Consider the following 24,763-nt stretch of genomic DNA (forward strand, 5'->3'; position numbering starts at 1 on the left):
TGATATTTAGTTTAGAAGGCTGGCCAGCATGAGGCCTAGTCAGACATGATAATGGATACTGTTTAAAACAATACAGACGCAGGTGATGATATCTATTTAAAGGTGGGTTATGTTAGAAGCAGGTGATGATATCTATTTAAAGGTAGGTTATGTTAGGAGCAGGTGATGATAGCTATTTAAAGGTAGGTTATCTTAGGAGCAGGTGATGATAGCTATTTAAAGGTAGGTTATCTTAGGAGCAGGTGATGGTAGCTATTTAAAGGTGGGTTATGTTAGGAGCAGGTGATGATAGCTATTTAAAGGTAGGTTAAGTTAGGAGCAGGTGATGATAGCTATTTAAAGGTGGGTTATGTTAGGAGCAGGTGATGATATCTATTTAAAGGTGGGTTATGTTAGGAGCAGGTGATGATAGCTATTTAAAGGTAGGTTATGTTAGGAGCAGGTGATGATATCTATTTAAAGGTGGGTTATGTTAGGAGCAGGTGATGATAGCTATTTAAAGGTAGGTTATGTTAGGAGCAGGTGATGATAGCTATTTAAAGGTGGGTTATGTTAGGAGCAGGTGATGATATCTATTTAAAGGTGGGTTATGTTAGGAGCAGGTGATGATAGCTATTTAAAGGTAGGTTAAGTTAGGAGCAGGTGATGATAGCTATTTAAAGGTAGGTTAAGTTAGGAGCAGGTGATGATAGCTATTTAAAGGTGGGTTATGTTAGGAGCAGGTGATGATATCTATTTAAAGGTAGGTTATGTTAGGAGCAGGTGATGATAGCTATTTAAAGGTAGGTTATGTTAGGAGCAGGTGATGATATCTATTTAAAGGTAGGTTATCTTAGGAGCAGGTGATGATATCTATTTAAAGGTAGGTTATCTTAGGAGCAGGTGATGATATCTATTTAAAGGTAGGTTATGTTAGGAGCAGGTGATGATATCTATTTAAAGGTAGGTTATGTTAGGAGCAGGTGATGATATCTATTTAAAGGTAGGTTATGTTAGGAGCAGGTGATGATATCTATTTAAAGGTAGGTTAAGTTAGGAGCAGGTGATGATAGCTATTTAAAGGTAGGTTATCTTAGGAGCAGATGATGATATCTATTTAAAGGTGGGTTATGTTAGGAGCAGGTGATGATAGCTATTTAAAGGTAGGTTATGTTAGGAGCAGGTGTTTTCCTCCATTTTTGATCATTTTTTACTTACACATTAGCCAGTTTCACAATCTTGCAATGGTTGAAATAAATGGTATAATATTTTGGTTTAAACTATAATTTTGATATCATGGATACCCAGTCTTGGCACCCATAGTAAAGCATCTCTGTCTGTCTCTATAGTGACTGAACCAATCTAACAGCAATATTCATTTTACAGTAGCCTATACATTAAGGTGTTGTTTTCACCATACAGTGAAGCATGGTGGTGGCCACATCATGTTGTGGGGATGTTTTGCAGCTGCAGGGACTGGGAGACTAGTCAGGATGGAGGGAAAGATGAATGGAGTAAAGTACGGAGAGATCCTTGATGAAAACCTGCTTCAGAGTGCTCAGGACCTCAGACTGGGGTGAATGTTCACCTTCCAACATGACAACAACCCTAAGCACACAGCCAAGATAACGCAGGGGTAGCTTCGGGACAAGTCTCTGAATGTCCTTGAGTGGCCCAGCCAGAGCCCAGACTTGAACCCGATCGAACATCTCTGGAGCAACCTGAGAATAGCTGTGTAGGCACTTTCCTCAGCCAACCTGACAGAGCTTGATAGCAGCAAAGGACAAATGATGGGTTGTGATCGTACAGTTGTGCTTCTACACTTACTGGTGCATACTCATACACACACTGACGCACACACACACACACACACACACACACACACACACACACACACACACACACACACACACACACACACACACACACACACACACACACACACACACACACACACACACACACACACACACACACACACACACACACACACACACACACACACACACACACACATTAATGAATGATGTGGTAGTAGTGGGCACCATAAAGGGTTATTAGTTATTCAATTACCTGTCATCTATATCAAAACTGGGTCACACAATGTGTAGTGACACAGGCTGAATACGGCATCACATACTATTGTCGGTCATTACCTGCATAGATCATATATATACAGGGGGAAGTAGCAGGGAGGAAGTGGAGAAATACAACTGAAATATATGTTTAACCTCAAAGGCCAGTCAACTGAGCAATCTGACAATGTCTGTCACTGAAGGATGCTGACAAGTGGTACATCAGCCGCTGTTCCTGCCACCTGGAGTCTCTTGACATGTGTCTGTCTAGTCTAAGACACTGAAGACTGGGTTCATTCAATAACCTTCCCTCAACAATCTATCAGCCATGAACAAGGTGCATACTTTAGTTTAGTGGGCCTTCTGCACTCTTAGATCATGGGATTAGGAAAGTTCTGGCTGCCTGTGTCTACCCAGTCAACCCTCTGAGCTCAGATTGATATGTGCTACCATCCTACCATATTACCACCAGCCTCCCCTTGGCTCGCAATTTACTGAACCATTCCGGCACAATGGAGCCTTGCTGGGTGAACCAGTTCTTGATTGTTCTGGACCTATTTCCCCACTTTATATTGTGTAATTAACTTTGTGTGCTCCCTGGTGTTAGTAGATTTGTTGTGATGATGCTGTCAGTATCAAAAGGATAGGCTTAGTAGAGGGGTCCAGTGTTTCAGCACTGTGCTTAATGGTGGACGTATTGTATAGAGTGGTAGTTACTGTATTGTTCAACCCAACCTTACCCTTCGGTGGCATTAGACAACAATATATTGACCTATATAGCTTGTTTGGACAAACGGACCTGGACCATGATTGGTTCTACAGCATGTGGTGATGACATACTGTTCAGTGACCATGAGGAAAATGCAGGCTAGTGGGAAAAAGGCTTCCTGGTGAAAATGGGCATTGCCAGCTGAAGCAGGTGTTGGCAGATGGGCATCAACTGTATCACAGACTGATGTTAAGGCTTGAGATGTACTGAGTTGTGAAATTCTTGTTCATTTTGTGTTTATTATGCACCTTTCAAAAGGTTTTACCTTTTACAAAGTCCAAGTTATATAACCAATGAATAATGCATTGACAAAGTAATGTCCTCTGTGCTGAATAAAACATGCCTGTTTCCAGGTGAATGTCCTGTTGACTTCAGAACAGCCGGTTAGAAGTAGAACTGGGTCAGAGTGAACGGATGGGGGAGAGAAGTGTTATAATGCCTCCCCCCAGTCATTACCAGTCTAGTTCGTGTTCCAGGGCAACAGAGCAGAGGATTCATCACCCCACTGCCCCAGATTCAGGTGGAGAACCTCATACTGAGACAATCATCAACCTGCGTGGATGGAGTTAGACAATCAGTCATGGTGAAGTCATGGTGGCGTTAATGAATTTGTATATGAATTTGTTTCCACAGAGGACTCAAAGTAAGGTAGTGCACCCTGTGGCTGTCTCCATGGTGACAGTGAGTTGGACGGTGGCTGCCATGTGCCGTTGCTAAGCATTGGCTTAGTTCTCGTCTCCTCTCTTTATTAGCAAGTCATATTACTATGGCTTATGGGTTGGGTTTTTGGAGAACATACATTTAGAAAGTATTCAGACCCCTTGACTTTTTTCCATATTTTATTACATTACAGCCTCATTCTAAAATTATTCAATTGTTTTATTTTCTCATCAATCTACACACAATACCCCATAATGACAAAACAAAAACAGGTTTGCAGAAATGTTTGCTAATTTATTAAAATTCAAAAACTGAAATAGCACATTTACATAAATATTCAGACCCTTTACTCAGTACTTTGTTGAAGCAGTTACAGCCTCGAGTCTTCTTGCGTGACGCTACAATAACTCACAGGATATGACATCAAAGCTTTTCATTACTTTGTTGAAGCAGTTACAGCCTCGTGTCTTCTTGGGTGACGCTACAACCCTTAAAGGGTCTCCAAATAACTCACAGGATATGACATCAAAGCTTTTCCAGCTCATCAATGGCTGCCACTGTGTACAGTACATGTCCACCTGTTTAAGTAAAGCCCTTTAGCGTGGTTATATTGCCATGAATCATGTCCCACTGTCGCAGTAAGGTCTCCATTTAATAGCTAATGTTCTTAATAATAACCAAGCCAGAGGAACAGGGCTAAAACCCTACTTTCTGAACACCGTCATTGTCTTGGGTGTTCTAGTGCAGCAGGTTGGTCAGACAGACACAGCTACTGGGCTCAGTAGAATGGCCAGTAAGACGTAGTGGTGGGAACTAACCGCTAACAGGTCGCAATTGTAAATGAGAACTTGTTCTCAACTTGCCTACCTGGTTAAATAAAGGTGAAATAAAAATAACAGGTCATTTCTCTATCAGCGGAGTGACTCCACACTTGCAAACAGCCCAGCTAGCACATTTGGTTCCTTGGAAGTTGTGGAAATGTAGATGTTTTGTTTCTCATTGGTTCTGGGAGGGAAGCCATACGTTTCCTGACGGGTAAAACTGAAAGCTATTTACACGTTCTGAGGACGGAAGTGAAAAATGGACCTGTTCTGGGAAAGTACATGTTTAGGCTGCAGGAAGGTTGTGAGAACGTTTAGCTATGGTTCCCTGAAAATGTTCCTGGGAAGTTTTATTAACGATCTGAGAAAGGAAATTGTAAAACTTTCACTGAATGTTTCAATAACACTATTAATAACACTGATCATTTAGTTTGGGTAATCTGTTTTTAATTCAAAGCACCAATTCATCTGCTTAGGCATTAACCATCCAAACACTTTTTTTTGTGGCAAGACAGATTCCAACCTGTGATATTCTGTTCGTTATCCATGGGATTAGTCCACTGTGCCACCAGGATGGAGCTACTGTAGCATGCTATGTTAATTTTTTTACTCATACAAAGCAGTACATTTTTGCCTAGTCAGACAGACAGCCGGCCCTCATTTCAAAGGAAACAAGAACTCATTAAGATCAATTAGAGGGCGCGGCCCACACAACTGAACACAGTTAACAAGATAGAGGATAGAGGCAGGATGGTGACGCTGAGAACGTGAGTATCAAGAATGGTCCATCACCCAAAGGACATCCAACCAACTTGACATGACTGTGGGAAGCATTGGAGTAAACATGGGCCAGCATCCCTGTGGAAGGCTTTTGACACCTAGCAGAGTCCAGGCCCCGAAGAATTGAAGCTGTTCTGAGGGTTAAAGAGAGTGCAACTCAATATTAGGATCCTGGCCAATGGTGACTCCAATGCTTCCCACAGTTGTGTCAAGTTGGCTAGATGTTGTTTGGGTGGTGGACCATTCTCGATACAGATGGGAAACTGTTGAGCGTAAAAACCCAGCAGCATTGCAGTTCTTGACACACTCAAACCGGTGCGCCTGGCATTTACTACCATATCCCATTCAAAGTTATTGTCCATTCACCCTCTGAATGGCACACATACATAATCCATGTCTCAATTGACTCAAGGCTTAAAAATCCTTCTTTAACCTGTCTCCTCCCCTTCATCTACACTGATTGAATTGGATTCAATAGGTGAAATCAATAAGCAATCACAGCTTTCACCTGGTCAGTCTATGACATGGAAAGAGCAGGTGTTCCTAATGTTTTGAACACTTAGTGTACATTTATGAAAATGTTTGTAAGGGAGAACATCCTCTCTGCATCTGGGCCTGGGGAGACTCCACTGAACTTTCTCTGTCTCTCTCAGCCCACACACACGAGTGTTTCACACACAGAGACTGGCAGCAACCTGACGTGAAACCCACAGGTGAAAAGAGAAAGAGTCTGATATCAGCTGCTTTGCATTTGGCACGTTCAGAACTGAATTTGTCTCTACTTTGATGGGTGCTGGCAGGGGTGGGCATTCCGCACGTGTCACATTTACCGTAGGCATGATTGGCTTATGAGTCACTCTGAACATTTCTCTCTGGCCTTCTCTCTCTTTTCCCATAATACACTCAGTTATTGTTAGTCTTCTAAGACTCAACCAATGAGCCAATCCTGCATCCCAGTCTATTTACTCTCATTTTATTCTGATTACAGAGTCAGTTGAATTATAGAGCTAAACATAGACAGGTACCCTTCAGGACCTGGGCATTTTGGTTGTTTTTATAGTAGAACCTGTAAGAAAACAAATGGGCACACAAGGATACATTGAGTGAATGAATTGGAAATACAAATGTTGAAAAGGAAAAATATGTATAAAAATGCAGTTTAAATTCCATTGGCCTATCCACACAAATATGAAATGTGAATAGCAATAAAACATGAGCATGCCAATTTAAATACTGGTAAAAATAATACAAATTAAACAATGTACCCTTTACCCATATCTGTAAAAAATACAAATAAAACAATGTACCCTTTACCCATATCTGTAAAAAAGACAAATAAAACAATGTACCCTTTACCCATATATGTAAAAAAGACAAATAAAACAATATACCCTTTACCCATATCTGTAAAAAAGACAAATAAAACAATATACCCTTTACCCATATCTGTAAAAAAGACAAGTAAAACAATGTACCCTTTACCCATATCTGTAAAAAAGAGAACTAATCTAAAAAAAAAAACATGATACAATTCTTTGATTCCAGTGATTAACGATATGACTCTTCGGTCCTCAACATATGACCCTACCCTTAACTCACGTCACTCTCTCTCAGTTTGATGGGTCAGTGAAGAGTGTTGTCTGAAACATCAAACAGGGTAGCAATAGATCTTTACTCCATGGACTGGATTTAACTGGCTTTCTAGGTGCACACCATAAACAACAAACATCATTACATTAATACGGGTTACATCAATAATGTGACATCATATCTTCCCAAACCAAGCCAGTCAGCTCTGACAGTTTTCATACAAAGACCATATGAACTACTGAATCACTTTCACAAACACTCAAAATAGGGTTTGAAAATAATAGATTCTCAATGATCAAAGTGTCCTCGGCTCACTGTCTAAGACACTCAATTAACAAAGTGTCCTCGGCTCACTGTCTAAGACACTCAGAGGAAATGGAAAGTATTTTTATCACCCGAGGTCAGACGCAGAAAAGTAGAATGAATAAGTGCTTCTGCTTGAAGTGAATGATATCCAGACCCAATTGAATTGGTTCATTTTATAGTGGTATAAAGTGATCATGTGTAACGGTTGTGATCTGGAGAAAGAGAGGAGGACCAATGTGCAGCGTGGTAAGTGTCCATTATTTTAATAAAACAACTGAACACTGAACAAAACAACAAAAACGATAAACGAACAGTGTTGTAAGGTGACGAAAACCACTAAACAGAAATACACACCCACAACCAAAATGGGGAAACCAGGCTACCTAAGTAAGATTCTCAATCAGAGACAACGATCGACAGCTGCCTCTGATTGAGAACCATACCAGGCCAAACACAGAAATACAACAAAGAAAAAGAACATAGACTACCCACCCCAACTCACACCCTGCCCAAACTAACACAAAGACATAATAAAGGAACTAAGATCAGAACGTGACAGTACCTTCTCCCCTAAATGTGCGAAAACCTGAACCTATAGGGGCGGGTCTGGTTGGGCGTCTGTCCGCTCTGGCGCGGGACGTGGACCCCACTCCACCATAGTCTTGGCCCACTTAAGTGGCGCAATTGGAGCGGCGACCCTCGCCGCTGACCTCAGACTGGGGACCCTTGCAGCGGGCCCCGAATAGACGGGCGACTCCGGCCGCACCAGGCAGGCGGGGGACTCCGGCAGCGCCGGAGTGAAGGGCGATTCCGGCAGCTCCTGACTGACGGGCGGCTCTGGCAGCTCCTGACTGAAGGCCGACTCTGACAGCTCAGGACAGACGAGCGGCTCTGGCAGCTCAGGACAGACAGGTGGCTCTGGCAGCTCAAGACAGACGGGCGGCTCTGGCCTGGAGAGAAAACCTGGAGGGAGGAGACGGAGAGACAGCCTGGTGCGTGGGGCTGCCACAGGTGGCCTGGTGAGTGGAGGAGGCCCCGGAAGAACCGGGCTGTGGGGGAGCTCTGGAGCCCTGGTGCGCAGCCTTGGCACCACTCCTCCCGGCTGGATCACCACTTTAGCCCGGACCCTCCAGAGTGCAGGCATAGGTTGAACCGGGCTGTGGGTGAGCACTGGAGATCTGGTGCATACCACTCGCACCTCTCTCGTGGGCTCAATACCCACATTCGCCCGGCACGGGCAGAGCGCAGGCGTAGAACGTACTGCACCCTCCCAGCGCCTCGGAGACACAGCACGCAGAGCCGGCGCAGGATACCCTGGGCCGAAACGGCATATCGGAGACCAAACACGCTGGGCTGGCACAACACTCCCTGGCTGGATGCCCACTGTCGCATGGCACTTGCAATGTAGCGCACCAGGCTAAGAACGCGCACTGGAGACACCGTGCGCTTGACCGCATAACACAGTGTCTGACCAGTACAATGCCCGCCACGGTAAGCACGGGGAGTTGGCTCAGGTCTCCTACCTATCTTTGCCAATCTCCTCGTGTGCCTCCCCCAAAATAATTTCTGGGGGGGCTGCCTCTTGTGTCTGTTGTGCTGCCGTGTTCTTGTCGCCAACTCCATTCTCCTGTAACCCTCCTCGCACTGCTCCAGAGAGTCCCAGGCGGGCTCCGCACTCTCCCTGGGTCGACCGACCACCTTTCTATCTCCTCCCAAGTTGTCACATAGTCCAGATCTCGCTGCCTCTCATTACCACGCTGCTTGGTCCGGTTGTGGTGGGTGATTCTGTAACGGTTGTCGTCTGGAGAAAGAGAGGAGGACCAATGGGCAGCGTGGTAAGTGTCCATTATTTTAATAAAACAACTGAACACTGAACAAAACAACAAAAACGACAAACGAACAGTCCTGTAATGTGACGAAAACCAACAGAAAATAATCACCCACAACCAAAATGGGGAAAACAGGCTACCTAAGTATGATTCTCAATCAGAGACAACGATCGACAGCTGCCTCTGATTGAGAACCATACCAGGCCAAACACAGAAATACAACAAAGAAAAAGAACATAGACTACCCACCCCAACTCACACCCTGCCCAAACTAACACAAAGACATAATAACGGAACTAAGGTCAGAACGTGACATCATGCTGAGACAGGATGTTGCAGCAGGTTTTTATTAAAAGAAGACATTGGCAAGGAGGCACTGAGGGATGCTACAGAACACAACAATTCCACATAGATATTTCAGATATAACAATTTGTCCTTTATGTATTGAGTATCATTGTTTTGTATGTATCCTAATGTTTGGTACTGTAGCATAAAGCTTGTTTCCATGATACTATAGCGACAATTCCGATTAAATTCATTAAAAGGCTATTTTTATGTATCTGTAACCATTACATCACCTTTCAAGATGTCAAATGAAAACTGCGATAGTAGTACCCTCTGTGTCCAGTAAAGATCTGGCAGAGAGAAAGGGTGGTACCCTGGTCAGAACAGCTGATGGCATCGTAGCCTGTTCCACCTGTAGAGGAGAATGTCCTTGTGATTCGGGGCAAGACAGAACAGAAGTGTGACCATAGAAAACAGATAGGGCTGTTCACACCTTCACAAATAAAAGTGGATTTGCCTGTGCTTCCTTCCTTGTCTTCAAAGTAGAGTCGAAACGGTAGCAAAACTTCCCAAACTCCTTGGCTCGAGAAAACCCATTTGCACACCGCTTCCCCTTGCGACAACCCTCAGTAAAAGACAGATATTTCATGCATAATTACCATGATATCAGATTGAAACAAAGTAAGTTATGAGAAAGCATTCCTATTTGTCTGGAAAGTACATGGGAGTGACCTCCAGCATGGCCTGTCAGTCACCAGTCACCTCAGTCCCCAGGAAGATGAGAAGGATGCAGAGAAGAAAAGATGCAGTCATGACTCCCATGATGAGCAGACAATGGTGGTGGTCTGGTGGTCTCACCACACTTATTTTCATGTGCAGGGTTACACCAACACTGTGTGTTACTTATGGATTCATGTGCAATATAAATGTTCATTACGAAAGATATGCATGGTTATTTCACTTCTACAATGTTTTGAGAGTTCCGGGTGCAAATCAATTGTATCTATTTGTGGCATACATAGCTCTGTTAATAGTAAAACAACAAGATCCTTGCTAAAGTCGGCAGATAGAAGCTGAGCTGCTCCTCCCTAGAAGAGGAAAGTTCAGCTGTCTTCTCAGTCGACCTGTAGGTCCTGTTAAACAGAAATGTGGGGAAATGCTGCTAGACATATCACCTGCAAGGCATGTTTGTGTGGCACAAATCAGTTATTGGGATCTGTAATGTCATTGTGTGCAATGTGACCTTACTCTACCCAATGCAATGCAATGTTTTACTTGAATGAATCAAGCATTTTGTATCAACACCGTGTTTTAAACTTGCACAATTACACTACATGACTAAAAGTATGTGGACACCTGCACGTCGAACATCTCATTCCAGAATCATGGGCATTAATATGAAGTTGGTCCCCTTTTTGCTGCTATAACTGCCTCAACTCTCCTGGGAAGGCTTTCCACTGGATGTTGGAACATTGTTGTTATAACAGCCTCCACTCTTCTGGGAAGGCTTTCCACTAGATGTTGGAACATTGCTGCAGGGGGGACTTGCTTCCATTCAGCCACAAGAACATTAGTGAGTTCGGTCACTGATGTCGGGCGATTAGGGCTGGCTCACAGTCCGCATTCCAATTCATCCCAAAGGTGTTCGATGGGGTTGATGCCAGAGCTCCATGCAGGCCAGTCAAGTTCTTCCACACTGATATCGACAAACCATTTTTTTATGGACCTCGCTTTGTGCACGGGAGCATTGTCATGCTGGAAGCACAGAAGCATCTAGAATGTCATTGCATGCTGTAGCGTGATTCATCACTCCAGAGAACGCATTTCCACTACTCCAGAGTCCAATGGTGGCGAGCTTTACAGCTCTCCAGCCGACGCTTGGCATTGTGCATGGTGATCTTAGGCTTGTGTGCGGCTGCTCAGCCATGGAAACCCATTTCATTGAACTCCCGACGAACAGTTCATATGCTGACGTTGCTTCCAGAGGCAGTTTGTAACTTGGTAGTGAGTATTGCAACCAATGACAGACCTGCTACGCGCCTCAGCACTCAGCGGTCCCGTTCTGTGAGCTTGTGTGGTCTACCACTTCCTGGTTGAGACGTTGTTACTCCTAGACATCTCCACTTCACAATAACAGCACTTACAGTTGACCGGGGAAGCTCTAGCAGGGCATAAATTTGATGAACTGACCTACGACAGTGCCACGTTGAAAGTCACTGAGCTCGTCAGTAAGGCCATTCCACTGCCATGTTTGTCTATGAAGATTGCATGGCTGTGTGCATATCTGTCAGCAACGGGTGTGGCTGAAATATCAGAATCCACTCATTTTAAGGGTTGTCCACATACCTTTGTACAGTGCAATCGGAGTGTATTAAAACCCTTCACTTTTCCACATTTTCTTACGTTATAGCCTTATTCTAATATTATTCTTATATCAAATAGTTCCTCATCAATCTACACACAATACCGCATAACGACAAAGAAAAAACAGGTTTTTAGATATTTTAGCAAATTTATAAAAAATAAAAAAACAGATACCTTATTTCGGTAAGTATTCAGACCCATTGCTATGAGACTCGAAATTGAATTCAGGTGCATCCTGTTTCCATTGATCATCCTTGAGATGTTTCTATAACTTAATTGGAGTCCATCTGTGGTAAATACAATGTATTGGAAAGGCACACACCTGTCTATATAGGGTCCCACAGTTGACAGTGCATGTCAGAGAAAAAACCAAGCCATGAGGTCAAAGGAGTTGTCCGTAGCGTTCCGAGACGGGATTGTGTTGAGGCACAGATCTGGGGAAGGGTACTAAAAAATGTCTGCAGCATTGAAGGTCCCCAAGAACACAGTGGCCTCCATCATTCTTTGAAGAAGTTTGGAACCACCAAGACACTTTCTTGAGCTGGCCACCCAGCCACAATGAGCAAACGGGCGAGAAGGGCCTTGGTCAGGGAGGAGACCAAGAACCCGATGGTCACTCTGACAGAGCTCCAGAGTTTCTCTGTGGAGATGGGAGAACATTCCAGAAGGACAACCACCTATGCAGCACTCCAACAAACAGGCCTTTATGGTAGAGTGGCCAGACGGAAGCAACTCCTCAGTAAAAGGCACATGACAGTCCACTTGGAGTTTGCCAAAAGGCACCTAAAGGACTCTGACCATGAGAAACAAGATTCTCTGGTTTGATGATCAACAGAGAAAATTGAGAAGATATGCAGAGAAGAATGGGAGAAACTCCCCAAATACAGGTGTGCCAAGATTGTAGCCTCATACCCAAGAAAACTTCAAGCTGTAATCGCTGCCAAAGGTGCTTCAACAAAGTACTGAGTAAAGGGTCTGAATACTTATGTAAAAAATTCTGACAGACAGACAGACAGACAGACACAGACAGAGAGACAGACAGAGACCGAGACAGAGAGAGACAGAGAGACTTTTTCGTAGGCTGGGGTATCTCCACTAACAAGACATGTGGAAGAACATTTATTGCCTGGCTGTGTGTGGAACAATGCTCCCCACTGTGGATGACCAGCTCCACCAGACACGCATCAGGAATCCAACTCCAAACCCTCAATGGGGCTATTGTAGATTCCAGCGCAGTAAAGCAAATAAGAAAAAATAAGAGCATACAAGTAGCAAGTAAAGTACTCCAGGGAGAATTGATTTGCATAATTAATGGAAAATTGGCATCCAACTGTACCCCAGTGGATGATACTGAGTTGCACTCAAAGACACATGTCAAATCAGGGAATGTACCTTCCTCCTCAGCGACAGCTAATTAGCAACACAAACTATTTCAGTCTGGTAGATGTCAAACTATTTTGATGCAAAAATAACATCTTGCATTTTCAAGGATGAAGAAAAGATTTGTTCATTTACAAAAGACATGACTGATACGCTGATGTAAGACTGTAAATACCATCAATTCCTACCAGAATATATTACAATGTTGTTGCTGTCTCTATAATGTTGTTGCTGTCTGTATAATGTTGTTGCTGTCTCTATAATGTTGTTGCTGTCTGTATAATGTTTGTGCTGTCTCTATAATGTTGTTGCTGTCTCTATAATGTTGTTGCTGTCTCTATAATGTTGTTGCTGTCTCTATAATGTTGTTTCTGTCTCTATACTGCTGTTGCTGTCTCTATACTGCTGTTGCTGTCTCTGTAATATTGTTGCTGTCTCTATAATGTTGTTGCTGTCTATGTGTGCATTGATCATTATAGTATAGTTATTATAGTTAGTATAGTATTATGTGTGAACCCCAGGAGGAGTAGTTGTTGCTCCAGCTGAAGGGGATCCAAATGAACAAGTTTGTTAGACTGAGGCATATATAACATGGCCACATCTATTTCATTCTAGTCTCATTGTCACCCATTCTACCTCTTTCTCCTTATCTTACTCCTCTGCGAGTGCACGACATGAAGAGCGCACGACACGTGTCTTTCCAATTCCCATCAAGTGGCATAAAATTGTGCAGCACAAGATTCTGAAATTACCCTTTACATTTCTCAGTGGAATAATAATCTTCATTTCTCAGAACAAGAATAGACTGACAAGTTTCAGAAGAAAGTCTTTGTTTCTGGACATTTTGAGCCTGTAATCGAACCCACAAATGCTGATGCTCCAGATACTCAACTAGTCTAAAGAAGGCCAGTTTTATTGGTTCCTTAATCAAAACAACAGTTTTCAGCTGTGCTAACATAATTGCAAAAGGGTTTTCTAATGATCAATTAGCCTTTTAAAATTATAAACTTGGATTAGCTAACACAACCTGCCATTGGAACACATGATTGATGGTTGCTGATAATGGGCCTCTGTACGCCTATGTAGATATTCCATGAAAAATCAGCCGTTTCCAGCTACAATAGTCATTTACAACATTAACAATGTCTACACTGTATTTCTGATCAATTTGATGTTATTTTAATGGACAAAATGTTTTGCCTTTCTTTCAAAAACAAGGACATTTCTAAGTGACCCCTAACCTTTGAACGGTAGTGTACACAGGCAGCCCGATTCAGATTTTTTTTCTCACTAATTTGTCTTCTTTTAACCAATCAGATGAGCTATTTTTCCAATAACAACGCCTGCCATGGATGTTTCCCAGTGATGTTACTAACACATTCACTATTTTTTGTACACAATTAACAAGCTAGTTAGTTACAAACATGTTACTGTCAAACTGTCAGAGTATTTAGCAAACGACAAGTCTATTACAATACTTGAGGGCAAATAAATCCGATTTGATCCGAAGTCACATGGTCAGGAATCAGATTTGCATCTGTTGTCAAACCAAGTATTAATTTGGTTTGAACCTGGCTTGAAAATATCTGATTCCATGTGCTTTCTGGCTGTTTAGACTGCAGGAAAAAATTATATTCAAATTTGATATGCAAAAAACTGGAGTGGAGTCAAAGAGTTCACGTGGAGAACTAGCTTTCATAACCACCAGCTTCCTGTACAATTATTATCAAGAGCTTTGTTTTCCTGTGCCAGACTAAGATGGCGTTATCCAACAACATTTGATTGGTCTGGAAAGGCCTTTTCAAATTGAAGGAAATACTATCCGCAGGTTGTTCCACAAAATTAGTCCCGTTTTTAAATGTGTCCTTCATTTTAAAGTCAGCCCTATTATGTAAATTTAACTATGGTGAAACTATAACTTTTCTAATATTTTTGTAAAGAAACATTGAACATCTAATAGTCAAATCATAGCATAAAAGCAGGTGAGCTGGTTCTACTATTTTGGTCATTTTGTTGTGTTTAGTGGTGGAAAACTGAGTGGGTCGAGCACAACACGTCAAACCTTGTTACCAATGGCTTCATGACAATTGTAGGCACAAAGTCACGTTCCCCCTCAGATTTGTGCTTTTTTTCCCACTGATGTTAAATGAATTACTAAATGTAATTTGCCCATGTTATATTATTGAGGTATGTTTAGACAACCTGCATATAAATATAATGTTTTATGATTATGGCTCTAGATTTCAGGGCAAGGCTGTTTCAGGTGTTAAAAAATGAGAAATTCTCAAATTTCCAGAAGTGGGGAGGAGGGTACAGACCCCCTCTGGACCACTCCTCCTCCATTCTCACCTGCTTAGTTCCCACCTCTAAATAAATGGGTACATGACACCCCTGCCTGTTACCCATAGATAGACAGTCTAGACATGTTTAAACAATAAATATATAAAATAAGCTTGCATTCAATTGACATTCAACCACTGGCGAAATCCCCTCACAATGATTTCAAACTGTGTTTTTAATACACAATGAAATTAAAGACAGACTACCCCTTGCTAATCAGGAAACTCTTGAGTATGTTGTGGAGGACTGTCATTAAAATTACTCCACGGGAATCTGGTAATTATGTGTGTAGTGTAGCTAGCCGCTGAATGGCTCTATATTCACAGTCGGCATGCAGTCAAAGCATGCATTTCAGGAATCACAGTATCAATTAATCCTGGTCCATGGTTAAAATATTTAGCCATTTAAAAATACATTTTTTAAGGAAAACACTACGTTTTTGCTATAGCCACTCCCTTGCTTTCATGCGATTTAAAGGTGAGCTTGTCCTAGGTGTCGTACTCGAGGACTGTCGCTATCCATACGAGCGCTGCGACTGGTTGCCCAAATTTTTGGGACGGGGCTTAGTGAAGACTCAATTGCCTCTTGCACACAACAAGCTTCCATTCCCCGTCACAAGGGAATTTATGACTGAATTAACAACCCTGTTATGGTCAAACCTTACTTTATTTGGCACTAAATATGCACTTACTATAGTCCTTTTTTTATTTGATATGGGAAAACATGTTTTTATTACATTGAACATGTGTGGCAGCTCTTCTTGACAGAATTTTTTACATTTGGTGAAATCACTACCCACAAATGACCAATTTCGTGGATAAGACTCACAACTGTTATAGTCTGTGAACTGAATAAACTTCTCACTGAGCCTTGAAAACATTATAAACTAATGGTACTCATTGTCAAGTATTCAAGTTTAATTATGTTTCTCTGAACAAATACTTTCCTAAAAGAAGTGCACTTAAATTATAGTTAGATTAGGCTCATCGGAATATATTCTTATATTCTAAAAGAAGAGCACTTTATTCATATTATTGAGTTTTTCTGAACAAATACTTTTCTACAAGGAGAGAACTTAGATTATATGATTTAGTTCAATTAGGTTTGTATAAATGTTTTCTAAAAGAAGTGGTCTTCCTATACATTTATATGTATAAATAAATGTATGATTGGAGCATAAATCCACACATATTTACATCCATTAGTAAACACAGCCTACGGGTTGAGAGAATGGACGAGAGAGAAAGAGAGAATATACACAGAGAGAGGGGGATGATTGAGAGAACAAGAGCGCTTTCACTTTTGTTTTGATAATGTAGACAAAGATAATTACCTTGATTTACTCTAAGGTGTGGAGAAAGATAGGGAATTTCACCAATAACTAGTTTTATGTTCAGTAGGCTCACTATGGCAAGCTATAACTTGATTGATTGTAATCTCATTTGAGTAGGCCTACTTACAATTCATATGTAGCTTCTCTGCATTCAAGTCTATCAAACACATGTGAAATATTTGGTCTTCAATCGGACTCCATGTTAAAATAAAGTAAAATAAATAAATGCATAATTGGTAACTGGGTCAGTTCAACTGTGCCTACCATAATTTGCTTATTATCTTGGTAGGCCTGAGATTTCTTCAACTGCAGGGACAACAACTTTTTAATAGTTAGCCGAATGTATTTTTCTTCTATAATTTCCATAAAAATGTCTATACTTCTATAATGTCCATACTGTAGCGCCCTCGTCCGGTCCACACAGAAAGTATGTGCCCGAAATACGAGGCTCACTGGGCTGCGCGAGCTCAGCTGACGGTTTTCAGGACAGGGTACAAGAAACGGAACGTCTCGTGAAACAGAAAATGGGCGAAGGACGGTCTATGTTAATTTCTTATTGGCAGTGAAACATGTTGACATGAAGCATGAAAATTAATTACAAATGTTGCGTAATATTTATTTATATTATTATTTGCACACAGAGTGATCAACATTACCATAATCACCAAATTAATAACACTATGTTCTTGAGTATGTGTCCTGTTTATTGTGTTTTACTTGAATGCAAATCCTTGTAATGCATGGTGGATGTAAACATGGTTATGTGTTAATTAAGCCGTCACCAAAAGAGGTTACCTACACTTTATGCATTCATATATTTTCAGTTTTTTTATATAAAACATTACATTTAAGTCATTTAGCAGACGCTCACTGCACTATGATGAATTGTCAATAAAAAAATATATATCTGCAGAAGTTGAACTCATTAACAGTTTCTGCGAAATTGGTGTTAAGTGAAAGAGTACACGGTTGCATTTTACGCATACTTTACACAGGGTTTTTAAACCCATTTATTTATCAAAATGATTTATATACTTTACTCTATCCGCTCAGATACAGACTCACGTATAAACAGGCGCAAAGTCATAACTACAGACTCTCTCTCAAACAATCTATGCATTCTCCCCTCAGACCGATGCGTAATTGCATGACGCACCGGGGAGGAGTGTGGTCGGCATCGCCTATATATACCCAGTCCCGCTCGCTTCAAACTCAGCAAAGTAGCAGCGCTTACAAAGAGGCAGGATCCCCCAAAAGCAAGTAGAGCTTTCATTCAGCATCTCGCTCTCCTACCAAACACATTTGTCGGTGCGCAAAGCTCGCAATTATGATTAAAAAAATATCTCCTTCCGAGAACGAGTTTAACATCCCGGCCAAAAACTGCCACAGGATGGTGATTCTAGGATCCACAAAGGTTGGCAAGACGGCCATCATCTCTCGGTTTCTGAATAAAAAAGTAGACGACCAGTACACGCCAACAATCGAGGACTTTCATAGGAAATTATACAGCATTCGGGGAGATGCGTACCAGTTGGACATTCTGGACACCTCTGGAAACCATCCCTTCCCCGCTATGAGGAGACTCTCTATCCTTACTGGTAAGCTTAACTGTGAACGAATGAAACAGACAAATGTCTATGTAAAACTGAATCCGAATATTAAGCTTCATTCTGCAAATCACTTTCAATGAGAATAATATTGAAGTTTAGCTTCACTAAAATGCATGCTTATGCGTAACGCAAAACTAGTGCTATGCATTATGGAAAGTACATTGACTTTTGAGCTGTGATATTAATGTTCCTTCCATTTCTCTCTCCGTAGGTGATGTTTTTATCTTGGTGTTTAGTCTGGATAACAGAGACTCCTTCCAAGAGGTCCAGCGCCTGAAGCGTCAAATTTACGAAACCAAGTCCTGCCTGAAAAACAAAACCAAGGAGAACGTAGATGTCCCGATAGTTATCTGCGGGAACAAGTGTGACCGGGAGTTTAACCGGGAGGTTCAGAATGAGGAGATTGAGAAGCTGGTGGCTGGTGATGAACAGTGTGCCTACTATGAGATCTCTGCAAAACGGAACACTAATGTCGACCAGATGTTTCAGACTCTTTTTACCATGGCTAAACTGCCCAACGAGATGAGCCCGGACTCTCACCGCAAAGTTTCCTTACAGTTTTGCGAAGTACTGCAAAACAGCAGAAGAAAATCTTTCAGAAGTAAGAAATTCAAAGACTGCGAGGCATACGGGATTGTGGCACCGTTTGCGCGCCGACCAAGCGTGCAAAGTGACTTAATGTATATCAAAGAGAAAGCTACTGGCTGCAGCCAGGGAAAAGAGAAAGACAGATGCACCATCTGCTAAGGACTCACTTGACAATGCACATGGAGACATGTTACGAGATGTTCTATACAGCGATGGAGATGATACCCGTCAGGCTTCATGCCAGTGTGCTGAGTCTGGGATAAGGAAGCACGCCAAGACGCAGTGACAGCCAGGGGTGTTTGTCCCAAACCACGCGAGAAGGCATGGTCATTGTCAGATATTTCTCTGTGGAGTCAGGGTGATCAAGTGTGATATGGCTTCAGAGAACCTCTAGTGTTCTTGTTACTATAGCTACATGCTGTAAAATGACTGGAGAATGTAGTCTACACTTGTGGAGTGGCATTTGTTTACATTTGATTTTTTCACACGGAACTGAACTTGAATGTTAATTGCATACTTAACACATATGAATGCTTATTCGTATGTCATCGTTTACTTTTTACAAAAAAGAAACATGGAGAAAATAAAATGATCCATTTGAAACGTATATCCATCCATGTCTGTCATCCTTTTGAACATTGGTAAAGCACATTCCCTTTCAGTGACACTTATACCATTAGCTAAACAAGTAGCCTGTACCTCATTTATGAATGACATACTAAAGGGCACTTATACCATTAGCTAAACAAGTAGCCTGTACCTCATTTATGAATGACATACTAAAGGGCACTTATACCATTAGCTAAACAAGTAGCCTGTACCTCATTTATGAATTACATACTAAAGGGCACTTATACCATTAGCTAAACAAGTAGCCTGTACCTCATTTATGGATGACATACTAAAGGGCACTTATACCATTAGCTAAACAAGTAGCCTGTACCTCATTTATGAAATACACACTTTCCTGAGAAGAGTTAGGCATATGGTAGCTAGCAGATTGATGTTTCCATTTAGGCCAACAAGCGTATAACATGTAATTCATGAAAAATAACAGCGCACTTAAGGTGGCCGATGCTACAATCTTACTAAGAAACTGAGTAAAGACAAGTCACAAGGAATTAAAACAAAGGTTTAATTTTAGGCCTACTGCATTGACAATCTGCAGCACACAATCTGAATAGCACACCAACAAAACCATTACATCAAATAATCATTCACTGCATATACAAACTTGAGAGGGCATTATAATTCAGTATGGATAATACATTTTTTTACAAAGTAAAAATGGGACAGTTTACAATACAAGATAAAGCCTGAAGGTAGTGTTATAGTGAAATAAAATGTTTTCTGGTGGTTTTGACACACGGGATGAGTTCAAGTTATACTGCATGAGTTGTTAGGTTGGAAAGGAAAATGAGAACACGGAGCCAAGAGATAGAATCCCCCAAAATAATCCATATAAACAAGATAATTTCTCACGATTTCAAATGGATGGTTATTTTCTCAGTCCTCTAAATACAAAAATATATAATTCTCAGTACATGTGTGTTCCTCTCCAAGTGTCTCCTGAATTCAGTTAGTTTCTTTAGTGATGTCAAATATCCCTCACGACGCTTTGGGAACCTCAAACATACACAAACTCTTGTATTTCTGCAGTAACTGATTCTTGGTGCGGACTTGCTCCCGCAGCGTCTCTAGTTCATGCTGCTGCTCCGACAGGCTCATGTCAATTCCGGGCATGGCTCCGATCTGCTCGCGCGCTTCCTGAATCCTTGTCTTAAACTTGACCAGTTCTTGATGGACATCTTGACTATCTTTGTCCATGCTTTCGACATAGATGGACAAAGAAGTACACGTTGGTTAAAGCATATTATTTTTTACAAAACACTTAAACATAATTTAACCAAATTGTTGCTGCTTCTCACGATTAGACTATTGAACTGCAACTAGCAAACTGGCTAACGTTAGCGTCATAACACGTTCTACGAAACCAGGACAAATATATGCATAAACTCTCCCCGGTAATAAACACACTATAGAAATACATGTCAAATTAAAGACTTACCATTTTATAATGTCATGAACCAAAGGGAGAAAAGAGCAATCATCGTTCTCACTTCCTTGATTTGGTTGATTCGTCGCCATCCCTGTCGATGCGAAATGACTGGCGCCTACAATTTACATCATCAACCAGTGGCAACCATAGACTTATATAGACATCGCATCATTGTATAGTATTTGTCCCATTATGGCATCTGTGATAGCACTGAAAATATTATCGGTATACAGACAATGTATGTCTCTCCGCCCTAACATTGGGATCCCTTTCTTTGGATTGGTAAATATATTTCATTATTGTAATAATTTTCTAAATATTCAATGAGGGTTGTTGACATCAGCTGCCTGTATTCAATAGAGAGAGATGCTATGCTACTAGCCTCATGCCATGAATATGCACAGCCATCTCGAGACAACTCCTATTTAAAGTGTTTTTTTTTCCTCAAAGTTGCCGTGATGTCACGTGTCATACTTATATCAGTACACCCGTAACAACTTATGCATTATAAAACATCTATTAGATCAAATTAACCTCACGTAGCAAATAATCCATTCATTCTCAATAAATTTGACACTCATTGTCATTGACCTCCATACAAAAATACCTTGCTTGATGGGCAAAACAACAAAAAAACGCCACCTGCTGGAGGGAGACAGATTTTTCTCAGAGTTGGGCCTCTCTCTTCCTCTTCCTCTCGGAGCACGGGCAGTGCCATTTAGGCCATCTCCATTTTGAAGTAGTCAATTTTCTTCTACTATTTCTCTGAGTTGGAAAACAAACTGAAAAGGTGCATACTGCCACCTAGAGTGTGTTGTTTGAACAGCTATAAAGCCAATGTTGCCGGGTTTACTGTGACCTGCAGTTATTGAATGTTTCATCAAAAGTATAATTCATTGGCTACCTCCTAATGATCTAGATGGAATTATAGGATCCTCAATTCCTTAACCAATATCAATTCCCACCCAGTTGACTACTTCAAAATAGTGAAAGTCCTCAATGGAATTGTCTATGCTAAAATCAGAGTCCTCTATCTATCTCTATGGGGCACCCGTAAGAGAGACAAAAAGTTAACTAAGCAAATAACTTTAGATGAGAATAATGATTTATTTTAAATAACTTTAAAATACATTTAAAATCTAAAGTCCTAATTGTATTATTATTTTTGGTTTGTTGTTAACGTTTACTTGGCATAATAACCAGAGGTGGAATAATATTTGTGACTTGATGACTGTAACTGTTTCCTGTAAAATTGTTAAAGCTTTCATTTTTAAATAGTAATGGCAACTGAGCCATTTTGTCACTCGAGCAACATAAAACAATTTGCACTGTTGCATCATCATCACATAATGTTCAAAATGTTAATCTGAAAACACCATAGTCAGGTTCTGCTTTATACTACTTATAATAATAATAATAATAATAATAATAATAATAATAATAATAATAATAATAATATGCTTATAATACATTTTAAAAAGAAATGCATGGACTGATGGTGACATAACAACCTTTTTACGGATTTGGTTTTGTGATAGGTAGACTGACAGGGACAGTCAGCTACAACTAGGTCCTGTATCTCAGTTGGTAATGTTGGCATCACTAAGATTGTGGGTTCAACATTAGCAAGGACTACAGGAAATTACAATGAAGACTATATACTCACTATCCTGTCAGTCACTGGAAAAATATTACAAAGTGGCATACATTATATCCATCTGTGGTATGGTAACAGGTAGCCTAGCGGCTTAGAGTGTTGGGCTAGTGACCGGAAGGTCACTGGTTTTAATTCCCAAACTGACTAGGTGAAAAATCTGTTGATGTGCCCTTGAGCCAGGCACAACCTTAATTGCTCAGGTAAGTAACTCTTGACAAGAGTGCTCTAAATGTCTACGTAAAATGTCTTACTAGTACTGAGCTAGCATAGCTTAACTGTTAACGAGTTAGTGTCCACTATGAACCTGGACTAAAACGGACCAATAAGAGCGGTCCTCTGCACAACCTCCAAGCCTTTCCAAACACTGGGTGACATAACACACAATTGCTGCACGGTCTTCGACTGAGCAAACACAAGACTGTTTAATTAAATGTGCAGGATGAGTTAGCATGTGGCTAACTGGCTATATCTACATAGGCTAATGCAATGCGGTGCAGTCAGGCGCTATTGTTTACAGTTTGTGTTGGTGTCAATGCTATATCCAGCTCAATACTATATCCATGTCAATGCTATATCCAGGTGTGCAAATAGGCCTAGTAAACCCAAAGGTCACTGATTGTAGTGGTTACGCCACTATATGTCTTTCCCCCTGGAGGGTTCTGGTCCAGCATGGATGAGAGGAGGAGGAAGGAGTGGGTAGAAGGGAAATCTTGGTGGAAGAGTGGGTCATGCGCTCACTTGCCCATTGTAGTTTCCTGCTTAGGCCTATAGATGAGTTAGCTGACAAACTCAAGAAAACGATGAGTGCAATTCAATGGGGCAGAAGCCCGGGTGTTGTTATGATTCGCGATGGCCAGATAGCTAGCAAGTATTGCTTATAAGCTGTAGACAGGTTGTTATTACCAGGTTATGATGAGGTCTTAACTATGACCAGTAGGATACATAATATAGCACATAATATTGTGGTCACAATTATGACCAACTGGGTCATATGGTAGTCAGAAAAAATATGTCATACTCTGTTCAGTAAAAATACATAAAATAAACGTCCTTTTTCAACCAGTTTGCGACCAGAATAAGACGTCATAAAAATATGTCATACCACCAGCTGCAGACCTTACAAAGCATTTGAGTCCTCAAGCATCAGCCACTGATTACCTTCAGCGGTTAGACTCCGCTTATGGCACAGTTGAAGATGGAGACCAGCTATTTGCCAAATTCATGGGCACCCTGCAAAACAACGGTGAGAAACCTTCCCGCTGCTTGCAAAGGTTACAGGTTACCCTGAGCACGGCCATGAAAAGAGGCGTTGTTCCAGCTGATGAACTCGATCGTCATCTTCTGATGTAGTTCTGCCGAGGTTGCTGGGACAACACTCTGATAACGGACCTCCAGCTGGAACAGAAGAAAAGCAAACCACCTTCATTTTCAGAATTGTTGCTCCTCCTTCGCATTGAAGAGGATAAGCATGAAGCAAAAGTAACAACACCTTGGTGCTGCTAAGCCTCTCTCTCTGGTGCCTCCAAGCATTGTGTAATGTCCCACCTGCAGCAAGCATGTCTTAGTCCTTCCTCTGAGGATACCAGTGAAACTGAGCATTTGCAAAAACAGCTGAACTCAAAAGTCAGCTCACAAACCTCAAGACACAAAATCAAACTCCCCCAAAAGACCATCAAAGACCTACTAGCTCCTAGTGAAGCCAACACAAAACAAAATAACGGGAAGCCTGCGAAGCAGCCAAGTTCAAGCCACAAGCCTAACAGCGAGCCCCGGCATTGGTGTTGCTTTCAGTGCAGTGAAGATGGCCACATCACAGCAACCTGTGAAGGTGAATCCAACCCCTCATTGGTTGCAGCTAAAGATAAACAACTTAGAGAAAGACAGCTCCAATGGGCAGCACAAAATTCCTCCTCAGAGACCGAACAGTTAAACTGAGGCCAGCTCCTGTTGAGGGTCTAACAGGAGCATAGGAAACCAAACCGGATGTAACCAGAACGCGTCCGCGCTAATGAGGACACAGTCAAAATTCCCAAAGTGTTAGTTGGTACCAAGAGCACAGCACAAGTTACTATTGCTGGAAAGGAAACAAACTGTCTCTTGGACACAGGTTCACAAGTTAGCACTGTCCCCTGTCATTCTATGAGAAACATCTTTCAAGCCAAGCAATCAACCCGTTGAATAGTCTACTGGAAGAAGAGGGTGCTAATGGGCAGGAAGTTCCTTGCCTGGGCTATGTAGAGATCACCATAACTTTCCCAAAATAATTTGTAGGGACTGACATTGAAGTCCAAACCTCAGCATTGGTCATACCTAATCTCTGTGCTTAAGAACAGGTGC

The 24,763-nt window shown here is 41.5% G+C and overlaps 2 protein-coding genes across 2 annotated transcripts; one reads left to right on the plus strand and one right to left on the minus strand.

Moving 5' to 3' along the window:
• The first annotated feature begins 17,707 nt into the window (after positions 1 to 17,707).
• On the plus strand, positions 17,708 to 19,317 carry LOC124019531 (dexamethasone-induced Ras-related protein 1-like). Its single transcript, XM_046334896.1, has 2 exons — positions 17,708 to 18,110; positions 18,334 to 19,317. The coding sequence occupies exons 1-2, from the start codon at positions 17,840 to 17,842 to the stop codon at positions 18,867 to 18,869; spliced, it is 807 nt and encodes a 268-aa protein (XP_046190852.1). The 5' UTR covers positions 17,708 to 17,839; the 3' UTR covers positions 18,870 to 19,317.
• A 514-nt stretch (positions 19,318 to 19,831) lies between these two features.
• LOC124019532 (mediator of RNA polymerase II transcription subunit 9-like) lies at positions 19,832 to 20,884 on the minus strand. The gene is made up of 2 exons (XM_046334897.1): positions 20,779 to 20,884; positions 19,832 to 20,538 (listed from the first exon to the last, which is right to left on the minus strand). The coding sequence occupies exons 1-2, from the start codon at positions 20,856 to 20,858 to the stop codon at positions 20,319 to 20,321; spliced, it is 300 nt and encodes a 99-aa protein (XP_046190853.1). The 5' UTR covers positions 20,859 to 20,884; the 3' UTR covers positions 19,832 to 20,318.
• Positions 20,885 to 24,763: the final 3,879 nt, after the last annotated feature.

This window comes from Oncorhynchus gorbuscha, unplaced genomic scaffold (genome assembly GCF_021184085.1).
Source record: "Oncorhynchus gorbuscha isolate QuinsamMale2020 ecotype Even-year unplaced genomic scaffold, OgorEven_v1.0 Un_scaffold_622, whole genome shotgun sequence".
Classification (NCBI taxonomy): domain Eukaryota; kingdom Metazoa; phylum Chordata; class Actinopteri; order Salmoniformes; family Salmonidae; genus Oncorhynchus; species Oncorhynchus gorbuscha.